Here is a 13,021-nt window from a genome sequence, read left to right on the forward strand (position 1 = left end):
GTTACTCCTATTTTAAACGTCTGTTATTAGCTGTACTTGCCTGTTTGCAGGCAAATTGTAGAGTTAAAATAGCTTACGACAGTGCAAATACTATAGCATCTTACCCCTAGAGGGTACATAATTGTATTTATTTTTGGCTGTAGATAAGGGCTATCCTTCCTTTGAAACGCATTGATAAGCTGTGTACAGTGCTAAGCCCTTTAAATCAAGTCTATGTAGGGCAAATTAAGAGAACTAAAATGTGTTTCCAAGAGGAAGAGATATATGCTCATGACTGTACGTACCACAGCGCGCGCGCGCACACACACACACACATACACACACAGCGATATCGTCGTGCATAGGCCGTTCTGTACCTTATCAGAAAGTAGATGCGAAAATGCCCAGTAAATAACTGTGTCCTGCGTAGAAAGGAGCCAATTCCCGATTGTTCCTGGCATAGTTCATCAAGCCTTGCTTCTTCAGAACATTGCATATACATTGCAGCACTTTGGTGCTCCATGACCACAGCCAGTTGTGGCCTATCCTGAGTCATTTTGGATTAATTCTCGATTGGTTGTCACCCACAGGCCCACTCACACTTCCAACCTAGCTGTGACTTACAGCGAATCCCGGTTCCTTGCCAGGGGGTTATTATTGCTCGCGCTCTGAATACCGACGAGTAATCACTAGGAGTACTGTATTATTGTAACAACTCTTTTCCTTAACGGCCAAGTCATGCGTCAGCCAACCTCAATAGCTCCATGTAGATGACGTATATATAACAACCTGCCTGTACCGTTCACTGTTTTCCCCCTATCAATGGGACTATGAGGAAGTGGGTTTAGGTTTTGGTTCAGAATGGAGACACAGCGAAGCCAAGAGGCAAAACTATTGCCCTAGGCTTCAAACAACTACTTCCTTTCCTGCCACCCGAGATATTCGTAATCCTGCCTAGTCCAAGTCATAACCAGAGAGATCAGCCCCTTCAGTTTTTCTTTATGCCAAGAACGTAAGAACGGATGCTGTGTGCATATTAGCAGCTGCTTAGAAACAAAATGGAGTGAGACCGACCTGGCTCAACTCGTTCGCAGACGATGCAGCTGTTGTCGCTGAAAGAAAGCCTACGACATCCGAGTCCCAGTGCTCTGGATCGTCAAGCCCTAGGTTGACACCCTCCTTCGCATATCCTTGCATTAGTTCCACCATCATATAGCCTAGATCGACTACATCTTTTTTAGAGCTCAGCAGGCGACAATTTTCCTGGCCATCTGTACATCTTGATCAGCGCTAGGTTTGCTAGTAAGTGAGGGACCCTGTATTACTCAGCTTGATCCTACCACTGGGGTGGAGCAGAATACAGGAGCAGCTAAGATGGCCGTGCTGCAGTCCCGTTTTCTCAAGATAAACCAGCGCCTCAACCACCTACCAACCTATGAGACAAAATTCACTGCCAATGGGAGGACTAAACAGACCTGCCCTACAATTGCTGCCAGGCGCTGACGATTGAGATAAGGATTCCCAACAGCTTCTTGAAGCGATCGTGGCATATGCTCGTAGACAATGTGGTGGTTCGTCTTGTCGCTATAGATTTCATGCACTGTGACGATGTTCGGGTGTTGAATCGACTGTAGCATCTTGATTTGTTCCGTAGACAACTCCAAAAAGCGGCGAATGTCAACAACGTCGCCAGATATTCCTCTTTTTTCGGCAACTAGGACAAGGTCACCGTCTCCCAGAATTTGCTTGTAGACTTTCTTGTAGGTGGCCCATGGTGACGCCGTCTTGATCAACGTAGTGGCCAATGCAGAGTTCCCCTCTTGTTTAGCTTTGACAAGCCTCAAAGGTTCAATTTGATGAATTTGGTTCTCAAAATGATGTCGAGGGCGCTTCTCATGAACAAGATTGGTCTGTTTGTAATTGCTTGCTTTATCGGACATTGTTGCGCGAGGAAAAAAACCAAAATGGTGAGGAGAAAGACAGAGAAAGGAGGAAAGACAGAGAGAAAGGAGGAAAGCAAGAAGAAATGAGAGAAAAACGAAAGAAAAAGAATGTGGTTGAGGAGCGTCGTTTCCAGCTCCTGCAAGAATGTCTTGAAGGGGGTAGAAAAAGAACGTGGTTGAGGAGCGTCGTTTCCGGCTCCTGCAAGAATGTCTTGACGGGGGTAGAAAAAGAACGTGGTTGAGGAGCGTCGTTTCCGGCTCCTGCAAGAATTTCTTGACGGGGGTTTCAAGACTGGAGCCCGGAATGGAAATCGATTAGCAACCTTAAAACGCCTCTATTTATTCGTTGGATTATCCATGGCTGTGTTCGTTTTTTCCCCCCGCACAGTCAACCCATAGACGAACTCCTCCGCAATGGTAGACAGCAGTTTCACCCAAGTCAATCGGCGACTTGAAGAAGAGCGTCGGGCTAAGTTCTGCGGTACCGCCAGTATCAGTATATCGTCATTGAAACCAACGTTGAGCGCAACAAACCGCGTTCGTCCTCCCGTTCCTGAACCACTCAAGAGGTTATACCGGGAAGAACATGGCTGCCGAAAAGAAGATAATCGGCATCATGCCAAAGCTACAATCAGTCAACATGATTTCGAAGCCGCCCTATTGAACGCAGGAATCTCCGCCTCGAGGCTCCAAGGCGATGCTTTGCCCTATCCAGCTCTTGAACTCCCACCCGGAGTACAGCTAGAATGCCTTCAGGGATCGGATCGTATTATGGCAGCCGATGAAGTGTTCGATGACACGAACAAGCATTGGATAGTTGATCTTTATCTAGATGGTGCGCCCACAGGTGAATTATTAAAGTGACTCAGCTGACGATACTCAGACCTGAGCGATGATCTGAAAACGCTTTTCGTCGAAGAATACGAGTATCAGATGGAACCCGATGATGGGGAGTTCTACTGCAAGATTCGAGGATACCAGGGACATCATGGCGACGAAAATCCCTTTTTTGAACGAATGTGGCTGGGGCGACTTTCTGCTCTTTCAAAGAATCGTCGAGATCTCCTGGATCAGCTGTTTCGCCATAAGAAATACTCGGATGCCTTCGATGCACTTCTGGCTGTTCCTGCCCTCTTTTGTGGCTTTCGACTCACCGTAGTTCACCAGGTGATCTCTATGAGATGTGAAGAGGTACAGCAATGACCCACAACGATGGAAACGCAGGCTGACTTGAGGCAGCCCAATCTACACTACTTGAAACACATACTCCAGGTCTGGAGTGACATATGTGGTGGCGACTACAAAACTATGCGGCTTATTGATCGGCCAACTATAGAACGTCTACAGGGAACAGCGCCAGGGGCATTCAGTACAGACCACGACGAACTTCTTGGTGACCTTAGAAGTGGTCGTATCCTCGGAAACTTTTCCGAGCAACAACGAAACGAACTATGGATTCGAATTTGCAATGCCTCCAACCAACGTTTGATACCGTCACTCTTCACTTTCTTCGAGGACCGAAAGTTCCTCAGCACTGCTGCGGATTGCATGAGACGGCTGACAGGTGTCGGCTCCAAAGTCACGATTCCGAGGCGCCTGGGTGAGATGTTCCAAGACACAAATCAGCGGACTGATCAGTGCATAGTGCAGGTGTCGCAAACGGCATATGTATCTGTTCCAGGAGATGCAGCAACTCGTTTTGACCTTGGATGCCGGCAGTTGTGGCTTACTGCCTTTCGAGAGTTCCGGGAGCTTCCAGCGGATGTGAAGAAGAAAGACATACTTGCAAAGGCTCGTAGGAAAGCAGACGAGATCACACTCTTCGAGTTCGCTTCTCTTGCGGACAGACTGGGCTTCGAATCTGACGAACTGAGCAACATAATGAGATCGTCCCCATACTTTGAAGTCGCCAAACGCCTCCTCCTGTCTGCGAGAAAGCCAGGGCAGTACCGATATCCCAATTTCGAAAAATGCATACAACAAGTAACGGAGATATTTGCAACAGCCAAGCCAGTATCTGCTCCGGAGATGCCGCATAGTTCTGAAATGAACGAACGTCACTTGGAGCTACCGATTCGATGTGGAATCCCTCGCGACAACGATCATAACCGTGATCAAACAAAGTTATTCCTTCCCAGTATACTGTTGGAGTATGAGATCGGGCAAACGCGAGTCACCTCATTCTTCATACGAAGATCGGTTTACTTATCTTATTTTGGTCTCCCTCTATCTCTAGCAGATTTTGTTATCGACCAACAACCAACACACCATTTCGATCTGGGGGTTGATGGAGCCAATCCTGCAGACAGAACAGGTCTCGGTTCTGAAGCACATACAAACACAGCGGCGCAGCCGGGAGAACAGCCGAAACTAGATCAGCTCAAGGAACTTTCCCAACTTGAGCAAGCCAAACTTGACCATCTGCGGCAGCTGGTTCAAGAGCAACAGGACCGCTTAAATCAGCTTACCAAGAGTGTTGACAACACTACCAATGAATCAGACTTTGGGCAGAACCAATTTCAGCATTCAAGTGGCATGGAAATCGTACCAACCAACACCATGAACGGGACACGAGAAGCTTCATTGGTTGGAGACTTCGAAGGCCCTTCTTCCGAAGAAAACAACCCCAGGCCCGCAAAACGACACCAAAGAGTCACTCGATTCGATTTCGATAGAGTCCAAGGAGGGATTCCCCCAGATAACGATAACAATAGTGGAGGCGCGTCATCGAGCAGGCAGCCAATCATCATAAAGTTTTTTTCGCGAGAGGACTCTGGCGGGTGGGTTATTTGTGATGAGATTCATGTTGACGCATCAGACTCATCGCCAGTCCAACGAACAGCGGCAAAGTACATGCGGAAACAATTCTGTCTGTTTGATACCAGTTACAACAACCTAATTCCCAAAACATGCTTCGAGAAGGTAACGGCGAACGGAACAAATACAATTCTGGTCGTTCGTACTTCTCAAGTGAGTACGAATGATGGCGAGGAGATCTTATAGGAACAAAAAGAACTAGAACCCAAGTAATTAATGAATTTCGGTGCCCAAAAACGTTAGCATCTGTTGGAATCGAACTCACGACCTCCCGCGGCGGCGGTTGGCCATGTACGACTTCACCATGTTCTCGACAAGAACGATATCGCTTTCCGTGGTGAGTCCTGCACGCCCGTCAACCGATGGGTGCCTAAAACCAATGGACCAGATGCAGCTTACCTGGCGTGAGTACACGGAAAATTCCCGGGACATCAATAACCGTTAGATGCTCTTGCTATTTAAAGGTGAGTCAAAGAAAAAGGAACTAGGAAGCTGAGAAGAACTATCGTCAGGTCCGCTGATCTCGTTCTTGAGGATGTCTCCACTGAACGCCGCAAGCCCAACATCTTTCTGAGCTGCATCCATTCGAATGCCCATAGCAACGTTGGCCTGAAACGCTATTAGTGTAGGCAAAACAAATCAATGAGGCCATCACGAGCTGGCACACAGATGCTAGCATACACAGGTGCTAGCATACACAGGTGCTAGCATACACAGGTGCTAGCATACACAGGTGCTAGCATACACAGGTGTTAGCATACACAGGTGCTAGCATACACAGGTGCTAGCATACACAGGTGCTAGCATACACAGGTGCTAGCATATACAGGTGCTAGCATATACAGGTGCTAGCATATACAGGTGCTAGCATACACAGATGCTAGCACACATCAGTGCTGGCCCACGGATGCTAGCGCGACGGACTGGATTAGCAGCCTGAAATGGAGTGGGGCGATTAGCTCATCATCATGTACCGCAATTGATATGGGTACCCGGAGCAGGCGTGTAGCCCCGTCAGTGCTCTTCAGTGCTCGCCTTCCACTGATCATAGCTTTCCCTGCGGATGGCGCTGAGAACATGGCCAAGCTCGAGGAAATTAACTTCAATGGCACCAGAAGGCTGTAAATCTATGCAATACAGTACATAAAAGACTTGCATAAAGAAATAATAGCATCGCAGCGTAGTGCTTGCCGCTGGCCAAAGGTCTTCTATATTGACCTTCAAGCCACCTCGAATCAGGCTGCTTATCTCAACCGGTACGGGAGTCTTCACAGCAGATTCAATACACCTTCTTATCAAGCCCAATGAAAGCGGGACACTACTTGGCCACTTTCGTATAGATTATTGGGTCTTCCTCAGCACCAAACATGCACAGAGGCTTCAAGAAGTTTGTGGGACAAGGATCTATGTAATAGGAGATGAACCAAAAGGTTTGGAGGCAGCTTTCACATGCCCTTTGTGGACTGCCACTCTTGACTAGTTCCCTGCAGCGTGCTGCATCCTCCGATCTCTCCTCAAGCTCCATTGGGTTGCCGGAATGGTACAGTATGCATCAACATGATGGACCGGGACCTTGCGGCTGTCTGCTTTTGAGGATCCATCGTCACCGCGATGCTGGGCGTCATTTTCCTCGGCGGCCCCCCTTAGTCTGCGAGTCGGAGAAGAGGGGTGGCTGGTCGGGGCACGGCTTCGCCGACCGACAAAGTCTGGGGGCGTTCTCGTCACAGGAACAGGGTACGTTCTTTCCTTCAAGGCACTATTATTAGCCTTAAGCTGTCTCGCTTCTTGAGCGGGCGCTGATTCAGAGACGCCATCCTGTGACCGTCGAAGCCTGCGCCACAACACAATTGTTGGGATAGGTACCGTATCGTCTGATGGTCTGACTTGGGCCCCAGAATGAAGAATGGTAAAATGATCCTAGCGTCATGGTTGTGCTGGGCCTAAAAATGGCTGTTGCATAGCCCGTCTGTGTTTTTCGCTGGATTACGCCGTGGTCGTCATCATTTTTTACCACTCTGTGGACTCTATATTCGGAGCTAGAAACCGAAGAGAGAGAGCCAAAAACGGCCTTGATCCGTTTTGAAGTCTGCGCTCCACGCTACAAGGCCGGGTGCTGCTGTACCGTTGCGTCCTCGGACCTTTAAGGAGCCCGCCCGTCTTGTCGCCCGTTGTCAGCTTCAAAGTAAGCAGATTCGGCAGCACTCTGTTAGGTTGGGCAAACTTCTTTGGCCCGTCTCCTACTCGCGTTTTGGCTCCACAGGCTTGTTCTGGAAGCTTCTGTGGACCTTTGGTGCCGAAATAGGTGATCCATATTTTCTGCACGAAGGGGCTACTCTCGTTGAGCTTGATCAGAACGGCATCAAATGGGAAGCCAAAAACGTCCTCAAGGTGGGGTGCCCCAAGCTGACGTCCGAAGCGGGGGCCCAGAATGAGTGTCTAAGATGGCTGGGCGCCACTTCTTGCTGTAGAGCTGTAGGTCAGCGAATCTGTGCCAGAACGGCATAAGGTCCTCTTCAGAAAAACATACTGGATCTTTCGAGATGCTCCACACCGTCTCATTACTTACACACAAAAACTGTATACATCTATTTGTCGAATTTGATGGGTTTGAGCTGGTTGTTAGAGCCAAAAATGGATGTCAGCAAGTCCAGTCGCATGCCTTCTCTGCTCACTCGCACTATCACCCAGCAAGTTGGCTCCGCATTCCGTCTAGATTTGGCAGCCATTGCTAGTCTAGTTCTGGAGATTGGGGGAGCAATCGCGGCTGTTCTTGGCTTTCGAAACATTGAACGTATGTGCAGAAGAGGAAGCAATATGGGCTCAAAAGCACAGCACTGAGGCTTGTGACAAGTTCCCCGAATGAGGGGGATGCTATTTAGGTATCCACCGTAGTCATCAGTACCAAGGGCCGGCATCGCAGGAGAGGATAGCCAGGAAACAAGCATGTGTAAGCACATCATAGAAGCCAGTACGAACCCGAACCTACCGTTCGTCTGTGAGTAATCCAGCGGCCAGTTCCACTTGAAGCCTTCACTTGCTGTGAGGATAACGGCTAGGTACTTTAGTATACTTCACGGATTATCAATAGTTGGAAAAAAGTAGCTGCTGCGTCCTCTAAAGTCTGGTACACGCTGCGATTGTATGTAGGATAAGTACCTCTAGGCATAATTAGCATAAGCTGTGCGCTTGACATCTGGTGCCCCTTGGTGACAGTGTGGACCACAAGATGCAGTGCCGAGCTTACCCGGCTGAGTAAGCCACTTGACTCGACTTTTTCAGGACACATAGTGCCTCATTCGTGCTATTCACACTATAAGGGCGATGTTCCACACCCAGCAGCCTACCGTATTGTCCTTCCGTTAAAGTTGACCCTAAACGTTGATTACATTTAAAATGGACCCATCCCCCCACACTAATGCTTCTCACATGGACATACAGTGCAGCACTAAAGCTATCAAAACTGTCTTGGGTCTTTCCGCAAAGACAAGAAACCTCTTGACACCAATACAGTGTCACTTCGCACGGCTGTACGGAAAGCATCTGACTTGGAGGTACGTATAGGCTTTTTGGAGTCAGAATTGGCTATTGTGTCAGCAGCTTCCTGACAAGAAAAGCCACTATTGGATTGCCCACCAATAGTCCAAGGTATACATAAGTGTGAGATATCGATATACACCGTGCACGCCTGTATTTGGCATTTGCCAAAAAGGCTCACTGTGCACAAATTACCTCGTACGGTTCAGGCACTAATGACTCCACCCGTTCACAGCAGGAAAGCAACTCCGTTTCCGCGACAGGTCCTGATGGCCTAAACAGCCTGCCCCTCAATTGGACGGTTCATGCAACGGAGCCCTGTCATCGTTTCAGTTTCCTAGGCGCTACACAGTGTCTCCAACGCGCATCAACAGAAACCCATGCCACGCCACACAGCCTCCTGTCGCCTGTGCGGTACGCTGTTATGCGCCACGCTGCGTATTTAGATGACATGATAAGCGACTCTGAGCATCAGACTTGGCGGTAAGAACTTAGGTGGACGTCCCTAATGAACGTACAACCAGAAGCAGAGGTCCAGTCAGCAACTTCTGTTGCTCCAGAACTTATTTGCCCGGGTTGCATCCGTTTTCTTGGGCCACCGTGTTTTCTCTACTGAGGCGCTGCCCTCAAACGCAAAGGCTTCTGAGTAGGATTGAAGCCAGGTGTTTTAGATATCTAGCCTGGACAGCAGTCCTGGCCACGTACTCTGGCTAGCTATTCTGGCCGCCTCTTCAGGCCAGACAACTGTTCTGGAGAACTCAACGGCTAGCTTCCAGTTCTATTTAATACACACCCGAGGATGTCTTGATAAAACAGCCAACCAAGTCCTTGTTCACGCAGGATGTCATGGCAGCGATCAGCTCGTTTTCTTGAAATCCTCGGAAACTGCTAGCATCAGCATAGGGAATCTGTCAGCTCCCCAAAAAGGCAATCCACAGGTACAATAGATTCCATTGGTGATGAGAAATCCAAGACAAAGTGTGGAGAATGTGCCACAAACAGCTATGTGCACTCACGGCTTCACAATCATTAAACCTGCATAGATTTATCCGCCTCAGACATTCCTTTGTGTACTTCTCCTCTCCTGGGAACACCCCTGGGATTTGGTATGAGTCAGCTGGGTTGGAAGTGTGAATGGGCCTTTAGGTGACAAACAATCAAACAAGCATTGGCATTCTGGAAGCTGTCCCCTTTCGACATCTCCTTGCGGTGACATCATCCTGTAAAACATGGGTCTTGCGCGGACAGGTGCAAGCATTTAAATCAACTGTAGCTCCTTCCCAGGCTTTTCACCCACTACTTCCTGCCTTGTGCTCCAAGAACTTGCTTCAGACCATTGATGCCGGCTTACCACGATGCACGTTGCAGCAGGCAGAGAAGGCCAATCACACAGCGGCTGCTCAACCAACAACTAACCTACATAAGCTGCGGGACACGTGCGTCCGTCTAGATTGCGACTTTGACGCGTTTCGCTCCATTTTCCATCAAGATCCTCCAGTTCATATTCAATTGCTAGGTATACGATTTACCAGTGCTACAGAACCAGTGCTACAGAACCAGTGCGACAGAACCAGTGTGGATAAGGTTAGAATAAGGGTAAAGAAACAACGGATGACTTGTTCAACTTCAATACACACTTTTTTGCTTCGACAATGACCTGCCATTGGATGACGTCATTCAAATGATCAACGATCCAAAAGGAAGCAACCCCAGATGTCCAGTGCAGCACCAGTTCCTGACAGACGCGGCCTAGGGCCTCTCTCTGTCTCCGCTCTGAACTGATCAACCTCTATTTTGTATTGGTTAGGTTGTGCCTTTCTTGCGCGACTTCAGCGACGAGCAAAACTGGCTGGCGTCTTTCTCCTAGGTGCGGGATAGATCCTTTCCTTCAAGGGGTTAGTACACACACACACACACACTCAAAATTTATTACGCCCGGCGGCAAAGCCGAAAGGGCCACTAAAGCTGACTTACATGTACATTTTTTCTGGGGCCCTCAAAGCTGGAGACGACATTATCGACAGACTGCGCGATAGTTAAGAAGACATCCTTGCGGGCCTCATAGTGCCTTGCCTCCTCATCGAGAGCTGACAGGATAGACCCAGCGACGGTTCTATTAGTGGCTGGAGTTGAGATCGGAGGCCCCTTTGCCGTTGGGGGAGCTGGATTGAACACGTTAGGCTGGGCCGGAGTGGCTGAGTCTCGGTATTACGGCGGCGTTTAGCCCTTGATGGAGAGACTGGCTCTGGAGGTGGCCCAGAGCCCCGATCGGAGCCGGCTGGTGAGGCCATCGCGAAAGGGCACCAGAGAAAAACTAGGCGAGAGGGAAGTTGACGTGTCTGTCTTGTGTGTAGTGGAAAAGCGCCCTTGAACGCGGATTGAACTAGGGGATCGCAAGTAGAGTTCGTGAGATCCATTTTGGACCAAAATGTATCAACGATGTCGGCCAAGCAAATATGGCAAAATCTCCAAGTGGCTCGGTGGTTTCGGGCAGTGGAGTGGCAATGGTTCAGTACCTTGGCCGCATGCGTCGCATGCGTTATGAACATACCACCCTCATCTTGACTTGCGTCCCATTGTGAACCGAGGGAAAAGCCGAGAGCAAAACCAGGCCTGAACAGTGGTTCTAGTCTCGACTAAGGGGCTGGTGGCGCAAGAAATTGATCTGAGTTATTCCTACCGAACTTTGAAGGGATGTGAAGGGAGTACTTTGAGGGTTGCAACGTAAGTAAACATACCCGCTTTCCGGCCACCTAAATAAAAGCAATCGCAACCCAACCACGGATTCCAATTGTCTATGAACGTTGTCCGATCAGCAACAGACAGACCTCATATTCGCCAAACACCGTAGTACCCATGAACATAAGATGCCTCTCCAGGAGGTTTTTATCGATGCTAGAATTTCATGTTGACGTTAGTTTATCGTTCGCAGACTGGCGTGCGCGGAGGTGTCTCAGTCTCTCGTCATGGCGGGTCCAACGGAAGCGAAGAAGACTGTGGCGGATCCGGAACCCCCTTATTCGCCATCGATTGGACGTTTTCGTCCCTCTTTGTTCAACCTTCGCCAGGCCCTGTGTGCAGAAGGTTGTATTCGATCCGCGCCTTAGAGTGTGCTTTCCACGGACATGCCCTCGAAAACTGACGGATGTCATGCCGACAGGACTTGGTTTTCTTAGTTTGCCCTACTATCTTACCGCCGTATCACCAGTACTCCATCCAGTGTTGGCGACAAATTTTGACAATACTGGCTTTGCGGCATGGTGGACATCGATATCGATTCGGATCGACCTTGTCGCATCCTCGCGGTCTCAATCTTCTGCTTGTTTCTGACTTGGGTTGCGGTTCCACTACGCATCTACTCGAAACTCTGCTTGACCCGCGTATTTACTCTCGACGACAAGCTGTTATGCTTGGTACAGGCTGTGTTCACGACGTATCTCATCACTTCAATAATGGGCGTTGCCCATGGTCAGGGTCGTGATGCGACGGAGATATCTGTAGAAGACCGAAGAATAGCACTCCAAGTAAGCGCGATCAATGACTTGGAAATCCAGCAGGATACTTATGTTGAGGAAATGGGAGACTTCTATTGACTCGAGTACGAGAACACAACTCATGCTAATTATTTGTACGCTGATAGTATTTCTTCTGCGCCGAGATTCTCTACATAACAACGACCATACTATTGAAACTTTGCGTTGGCATCCTCCTTCTGCGCATCGCCATCGTTCCGGCACACATCCGGACCTTGCGCATCCTTCTATTCGCGACTGTCCTTTTCGGCGTTTTGTATCTCCTCCTCGTCCTCTTTCAGTGCCGGCCTGTCAGCACATTTTGGGACGAAAGCCCCCGCGCGCCGGGCCATTGTTTCGAAAAGAGCATCGTGCTCGGTAGCACTTTCACGGCGGCAATATTGAACTGCATCGCGGACAGTACATTTGGTCTTCTGCCGCTATTTATTGTCTGGTCGCTCCATATGCGCACAAGAACAAAAGTACTAGTAACTGTCTTGCTTAGTTTCGCGTCCATGTAAGTTGGAGCTGCTCCCAGCCTCTTCGTCTGTGCGGTTCAGCAGCGGCCGATGAAGTAAGTGGTATCAGTTGCATGAGTTGACATTTCCCAGTGCGAGCATCGCAACCATCATTCGCGCAGTCACTATACCATCCATCTTGAGCGAAGAAAACTTTCTCCGTACGCTATCCGGCCTGCTCCCGCAAAAATCTTTTCGAACCACATAACAAGCATGGACTAACTTGTCGTAGGTGATACCACATACTTGGCTGTCTGGAGCGCCATCGAACCTGGAATAGGCATATCAGCAGCTTGCGCGCCGGCTTTTCCTCCCATTTTCCGACAGCTGTTCGGGAACAAACAGCGACAGGGGCACGATAGGGGCATCTGGCGGACAAGATCGCTCCCCACGATTGCGACGACAACAACGACAACGACAAGAACGTCGAAAAAGTGGTTCAGGGATAGCAAATCCCGTATTGAAGAATTATCAAGAGAAATGCCTTGTCTGCGGTTTGACAACGTTGCATCGGAATCCTGGATCTCAGGACCAGAGTCGCGAAATTAGACTTTATGGGCATCTTCGTTGCCGCACGGATTTAGGTCAGACTCCTTTATCGACTCCACATCTACAAAACATACGTTGTCAACTGGCGGGTCGAATTCGAAGCTGCCACAATTTGGGATCATGAAGACATTGGAGTTCGAACTGTCTTATGAAGGGCGGGTGTGAAAGG

The 13,021-nt window shown here is 49.1% G+C and overlaps 4 protein-coding genes across 4 annotated transcripts; 2 read left to right on the forward strand and 2 right to left on the reverse strand.

Annotated features, from left to right (window-relative positions):
• Positions 1-1,026: 1,026 nt before the first annotated feature.
• On the reverse strand, positions 1,027-1,919 carry CDEST_09258 (Putative protein kinase; the record flags this gene model as incomplete). Its single annotated transcript, XM_062925417.1, has 3 exons — positions 1,027-1,169; positions 1,320-1,404; positions 1,455-1,919. 3 exons carry the CDS (start codon positions 1,917-1,919, stop codon positions 1,027-1,029), a joined length of 693 nt encoding a protein of 230 aa, XP_062781468.1.
• A 417-nt stretch (positions 1,920-2,336) lies between these two features.
• Positions 2,337-4,925, forward strand: CDEST_09259 (uncharacterized protein; the record flags this gene model as incomplete). Its single annotated transcript, XM_062925418.1, has 3 exons — positions 2,337-2,757; positions 2,806-3,113; positions 3,162-4,925. 3 exons carry the CDS (start codon positions 2,337-2,339, stop codon positions 4,923-4,925), a joined length of 2,493 nt encoding a protein of 830 aa, XP_062781469.1.
• A 1,290-nt stretch (positions 4,926-6,215) lies between these two features.
• On the reverse strand, positions 6,216-7,050 carry CDEST_09260 (uncharacterized protein; the record flags this gene model as incomplete). The annotated part of the gene is made up of 2 exons (XM_062925419.1): positions 6,216-6,656; positions 6,961-7,050. 2 exons carry the CDS (start codon positions 7,048-7,050, stop codon positions 6,216-6,218), a joined length of 531 nt encoding a protein of 176 aa, XP_062781470.1.
• Positions 7,051-11,530: 4,480 nt separating this feature from the next.
• On the forward strand, positions 11,531-12,852 carry CDEST_09261 (uncharacterized protein; the record flags this gene model as incomplete). The annotated part of the gene is made up of 4 exons (XM_062925420.1): positions 11,531-11,797; positions 11,914-12,302; positions 12,397-12,464; positions 12,536-12,852. The coding sequence occupies 4 exons, from the start codon at positions 11,531-11,533 to the stop codon at positions 12,850-12,852; spliced, it is 1,041 nt and encodes a 346-aa protein (XP_062781471.1).
• Positions 12,853-13,021: the final 169 nt, after the last annotated feature.

The sequence above is a fragment of the Colletotrichum destructivum genome, chromosome 6 (assembly GCF_034447905.1).
Source record: "Colletotrichum destructivum chromosome 6, complete sequence".
Taxonomy (NCBI): Eukaryota; Fungi; Ascomycota; class Sordariomycetes; order Glomerellales; family Glomerellaceae; genus Colletotrichum; species Colletotrichum destructivum.